The sequence below is a fragment of the Arachis stenosperma genome, chromosome 9 (genome assembly GCF_014773155.1).
Source record: "Arachis stenosperma cultivar V10309 chromosome 9, arast.V10309.gnm1.PFL2, whole genome shotgun sequence".
Lineage (NCBI taxonomy): Eukaryota > Viridiplantae > Streptophyta > Magnoliopsida > Fabales > Fabaceae > Arachis > Arachis stenosperma.
The window spans coordinates 4,573,592-4,579,591 of record NC_080385.1 but is presented as its reverse complement, the minus strand read 5'-3'; the positions used below and the strand labels follow the sequence as shown (position 1 = coordinate 4,579,591).

Below are 6,000 nucleotides of genomic sequence, written 5' to 3'. Positions count from 1 at the left end.
TTAAGCATCCAACTTTAAACAATTGCAATTAATAACTATTAATTTTGTATTTTTTAAAAAATAAAATTTAGATAATTACTAATTAATGATAATTCATTAATACATAATATAATTTAAAAATATTTATGAACTTATTATTAGCTAGATCCTGTTAGTTATCTACGGAATTGATTTGTTTATCCTAATTACTTATTTTCTTATATATCAATCCGTCGTAATCCAGCCGTACGTTACCGGTAGACATCAATAATATGAGAATTAAGATGATCAACAAGAGAACCACACGTTGGCTTTGACTAATTCCCGTGTGAGCTGTTACTCATAGACTTGAAGAAGTTAATCATTTAATGCAGAGGTTAGCATATAGTTCCATCATTTAATGAGTACTACTCTTTGAAATTAAGAAAATCAAAAGAGTCAAGTCAATAATGGGCACATATAACAACCACCTTTTAATTTGTCACTGCTCTACTACTTCTTATGCTTTGAAATGGTACTACTACTCTTCTATCTTCAATTTTGCAAAACTTGGCGGATATATATATGGTTGAGTTTATAATTAGTGGACATCATCAACCTCTGGCCTTGCAAATTCTATGGTTCTTGTTTTTGTCAAACATGGAGAGAGCAATAATAATACACTACGGGGTTCTGCTTTTAACTCTATTATGTGCCTCCTTTATCTACGCACTTGTACCCAATACCACTAATATTCCAGGTATCTATCTAGTTATGAAATAACTCACTGTTGTAAATACTTTCAGTTATTATAGCAATAGTCTTGTTTTATTTAGAGAGTGTTTGTTAGTGTCTATATCCATAGGAAATGTGGATATAATGGTAAATATTTATTGTTTATTTGTTGAACATAAATTTAAAAATTTGTTAAAAAGTTTCTTATAAATATTATTAAATTTGTTATTAATATTGTGAGAAGTTTTTATTGTTTGAATTATTGATTTTTTTATTATGAATGATGATGGAAGAGAAAAGTTACGTTGGTGGTGATAGATAGATGAAAAATCTAAGATGGAGTAAACGCAAACAATGAGAGTATTATAGACTTTTTCTTTTTGAGAGTTTTATGTCTTAGATATTTATTTTGCCAAATATAAACACATAAAATATTTTATATTTATATTTTAATTAAAATTAATTATTAGTATAGAATATATATTAAAATATAAAATATATATTATAAATAAATTAAACTATATACATATTTATGATAAATTTTAAGTTTGATAATTCTTCCAATCCTAATAATTTTATCAAATTTTAATTATAGACCCTTATATTTTTTTTTTCAATTGAATTTAAGTACTATATTAGATTTAACTTTTGTAATTAAGTTTTTATTAATAATAAACATTAAAAAAAAGTTTATAAAGTATAAATTTACTAATAATTCACTTATACTTTTAACATAGAAAACCATCTTCTTCTCTCTAGTTTTCTATTTTATGTAAACTCAAAAGCCAATCTCTAAAATCACCCTCCTCCATTCAATCCAATTTCTGTCCAACACCTTGCCTCCAAGCTCACCACTTTCCTTCTTTCTTCCACCACTCCTCCCACCTCATCCACCATCTCTTCACCCTCTTCCGTCACTACTTTTCCTTTACTAACAAGCTCCCTTTTTTCATAATAAAATTATTGCCATAATAAATACAATTGAAAATAATTCTCCGTCTTCTCCTCCTCCAATCCCATTACTGTTATTCTTTTTTGAATTCTCACATGTCCCTCCGACCTCCAAAACCGCTTCGGTAAGAGCTTTGACTGCTCAGACCAACCAAAATGACACTCAGACCAACCAAAACGACATCACCATTCCCAGTCTCGTGTGCGAGTTGTGAGCCACCGCTCGCAATTTTCACTGAGTTGAACACGCGTTGCTCGAAAGGAAATCACGCCTCATCGTAACGATTTAAGAGAAGGATAACAAAGTCGTGTCTCTCAAAGTGAATGACGATAGTATCTATAAGGAAGAAGGGACAAAAATACACCTGAAAATTCACACGTTGTATACGACTACACTTCAATCATTTAATGAGTCATGCGTGCACATTATTTATACACTCCAGCGAACACATTCACCTTTCCGGTTATCAGTGTGTGCGTCATTTTTTATGTGCAAACACCTTTATGCATAGATGTTTATGTCTTCTGGTATATATTAACCAATTAGATCCTACTTGATAAAACATTTGTAGGTTTCATAACCATTGATTGTGGATCGAGCAAAGAATACTTGGACGAAGAAACAGGAATTTGGTACGAGACGGACAAAAGCTTAGTAGAAACAGGAAAGAATTGGAAGGTTCCAGGGAGTTCAAATTTAAACGATCCATACTTCGGAAAACCATCAAGAACAGTGAGATGCTTTCCGGAGGGAGTGAGAAACTGTTACACACTAAGAGCGCCACAACAACAGAGGTATCTAATTAGGGCTATATTCACATATGCCAACTACGATGCCAAAAATCAAAGCATGACATTTGATATTCACCTTGGCGTGAATTCATGGGCCACAGTGAGTCTTGATTCCAATTATTATTGGTCTTTCACTGAGATTATATACACTCACACCAGTGATTCCATACAAGTTTGTCTTGTAAAAACTGGCCAATCAATTCCTTGCATTTCTTCGTTGGAACTACGCCCTTTGAACACCTCTGTTTATGCTCTCAACTCAACCACCAATCCACAATCATTACTGTGCTATCAATCACGGATTGACCTTGCATCACTTACCTCCCCTCAATATATGAGGTTAGATTTCTCTTCTTTATGTTCAAAAATGTTTAACCATGTCTTTCATTATTATTACTACGTGTTTAATTTTGATGTAAGAAAAATACAAGTAAACAACTTCAAATCAGCTAATATTAAACAACTGTAATTAATAGAGTTAAATTTTAATTTGGCCTTTGATGTTTAGAATGATCCCACAATTTTATTGGCCCTAATTAAAACTAAGGTTCTGAGAACCAGATTGATTATTGAACCGCTTTAGTTACTAGTTTATTGGTTTACTGATCTAACCGGTCTAACTGATGGTTCAACTGAAAAAACTATTTTAGAATAAAATAATAAATAAATTATAATTAAACATCCTAAAATATAATTATAGTCTAATATAAATTTTAAAATATCAAAAGTACATCAGCAACCCTAAAACAGCAACACCAGTATATTATCGAATAGCAACAATGAAACAGCAACACATTATAAAACACTAAAACAACAACACCAGTACATTATCAAAACACTAAAACAGCAACACCAGTACATTAGCAACACCATTAAGCAAGGCAGTGATGACACTAAGCTAAACACTAAAAACAGCAAAATCAGTACATTATACAACTACGGACGGTTCTACATACACTGTTGTGGGGGCAAGCGCCCCACTACAATTTGGAATTTTTTTGAGTAGTATATGATAATAATATTTATTTGCTCCCATTAGATTATTAAATTTGACCCCACAATAAATTTTTATTCAACTTTTGGTACTTAATCGTCAATTTAAAAATTTTATATTAGAAATTCGTTAGAACTTAGAATGATCAATTCTCAAATTTAAACAAAGTTAGTGTTCTTTTTTAAAAATCAACTCAAAAGAATATTATTTATCTTCTTTTCAAATTAGTTTTAATTTTTGCATAGCAACTGTATTAATTGAAAGAATTTTTTTAACTATAAATATAAATAAGACTCGACTTCTAATTGTGTTAGGAAGTGAATTTTTAAATAATTATTTAGTAATATATATAAAAAGAGAGAAATTTTGATGGTAGTTAACAGAAAAATTATTTAATTTTTTAAAATATAAAACCTAAAATAATAAAAATTTAAATTACTATTTTAGTATTGTAATTTATATATTAGATATTTTGAAGGCTAATCATATTTTACAATAATAAAATATAATCATAACAATAATTATGTTATATGTACATAAAAAATAATTATTTGTATAAAATATATATTAAAATATAAAATACACATTAAAAATAAGTTAAACAATACATATATCTATACACAGATATATAATAATTAATAAATAATTTAATATTTAATTTTTTATATACATATATTATTTTTATTATAAAAATGATTATGATGTTATATAAATTTTGGCCCCACTACCAAAATTTTCTGGATCCGTAAGTGTATACAACATATCAAAAATTTAATACAGAGCATTCAGTAACCAAGCATTAGCATTAGCAAAGAAGTGATGACACTAAATTAAACACTAAAAATAGCAAAATTAGTATATTATACAACATATCAAAAGTTCAAAACAGAGCATTCAGTAACAAGCATTAGCATTAGCAAGGCAGAGATGAAACTAAATTAAATAGACAATTTATTTTTTCAATGAATAAAAAGAGCAACTAATTATGGAAGAAAAAAAGAACATGAATATATGATTACATGAAATGAAATGAGGAAACAATTGAACTGATAAGAAGAAATTGTGATAGATGAGTGATTGTTGAAAGAGAAAAGAGAGTGAATAGCAGCATAAGCAGCATTATAATTGAGCCTTAGGTTAAGCAAACCCATGATGTTGTTTCCAGAATTCAAGAGAAAGAGGAGATTCCATTAAGATTACACAACAACTCAGCAACACATCACTAATCAATAATCATAATATTCAAAATCAATAATCAGTAAATTAGAATCACAAGTTCAAAAATAGTATTAATTCTTGATCTAATATTAATCATTTATTTTAATCTGAAAATGCTATTGTAGGACAAAATCCGTACCTATGTAATTCTGTATCATCATGCAACCAACACATAAAAACAATTGAGAAGAAGATGAAGAAATCAAGTTTGTATATGAGATAATCATAGTTGTGAATTGTGATAATAATGATATATATGTAGATTAACCATGTTCTTAACCTAAAGCAGAAGCCACAACACAATTAAAAACAGATATGAAATTAAAAACAGCCACAACACAATGAAAAGTAACAAGTTAGGAGCCATCAGTAATTAAAAACAAGAGCCACAACACAATGATTAACCATGTTCTTAACCTAAAGCATGAGCCACAACACAATTAAAAACAGATATGAAACACAATTAAAATAACCTACGGCATTTATTACAATAAACAAATTAAGAGCCATCAGCAACTAGTAAACCAGTAAAACACTATCAGAGGCATCGAGCAATTAGCCAATTACAAAACAGCAAAACACTAAAACAGAGTAACAGTTACTGTATTAGATGTTCTGGACTTTGGTTGATACAAATGACATAACAGAGTAAGTTTCCTGTATTAGTAACCAATTCATACATACAAATTTCCACAGCAATCAAAACTATACAAACAAAGAAGATCGAAGACCGAAGACCGAAGACCGAAGAAGAAGAACTGGAGAACCAAACTTCAAACCAAGACCCAAGATGAATTGAAGAATTATGGAACAAAAATTGAAGAAGAAGTTCAGAGAAGATGAAGACGAGGAGTCACTCACCTGGGTTCGAGAGGCCAGCGAAGACGAAGAGGATCTGCCGAGTGACTGGGTTCCGGACACAGGGAAGAGGAAGAAGCGGCGGTGCTGAGGACCTGGCGACAGCGGTGGCGCTGACGACCTGAGAACCGCGGCGACGATGGAGGGCTACTGGGCTAGGGTACTTATTCCTTTGCTTCAGAGGGCTAGGGTTCACCGTTCACGAGTGGAGTGAGACTGAGATGAATGAATGGGAGAAGAGGGGAGGGGGTGGTTCATGAGTGGGTCCGGGTTGGGTTTCATTTTTTTTAAAAACCAATTAAAAAACGGCGTCGTTTTAGAGGAACCGGCCGGTTCATCAGTTTTCCAGCGATTTTCTCTCTTATTGGAGAAGGACCAAACCGCTTGCATTGTCGGTTCACGGTTGAACCGGTCAGTCCGGTCCGATTTTCAAAACCTTGATTAAAACCCTCAAATTTATAATTGTGACTCAAGTTTGCCCCTGTTATCATCTC

The 6,000-nt window shown here is 31.1% G+C and overlaps 1 protein-coding gene across 1 annotated transcript in view; it reads left to right on the top strand.

Annotated features, from left to right (window-relative positions):
* Positions 1–445: 445 nt before the first annotated feature.
* Positions 446–6,000, top strand: part of LOC130948891 (receptor-like protein kinase At5g59670) — a 16,370-nt gene continuing 10,815 nt past the window's right edge. Inside the window, exons 1-2 of the mRNA XM_057877759.1 lie at positions 446–718; positions 2,217–2,775. Of these exons, the coding sequence (XP_057733742.1) occupies positions 544–718; positions 2,217–2,775 (734 nt within the window). The 5' untranslated portion in view covers positions 446–543. The remainder of the gene's footprint in view (positions 719–2,216; positions 2,776–6,000) is intronic.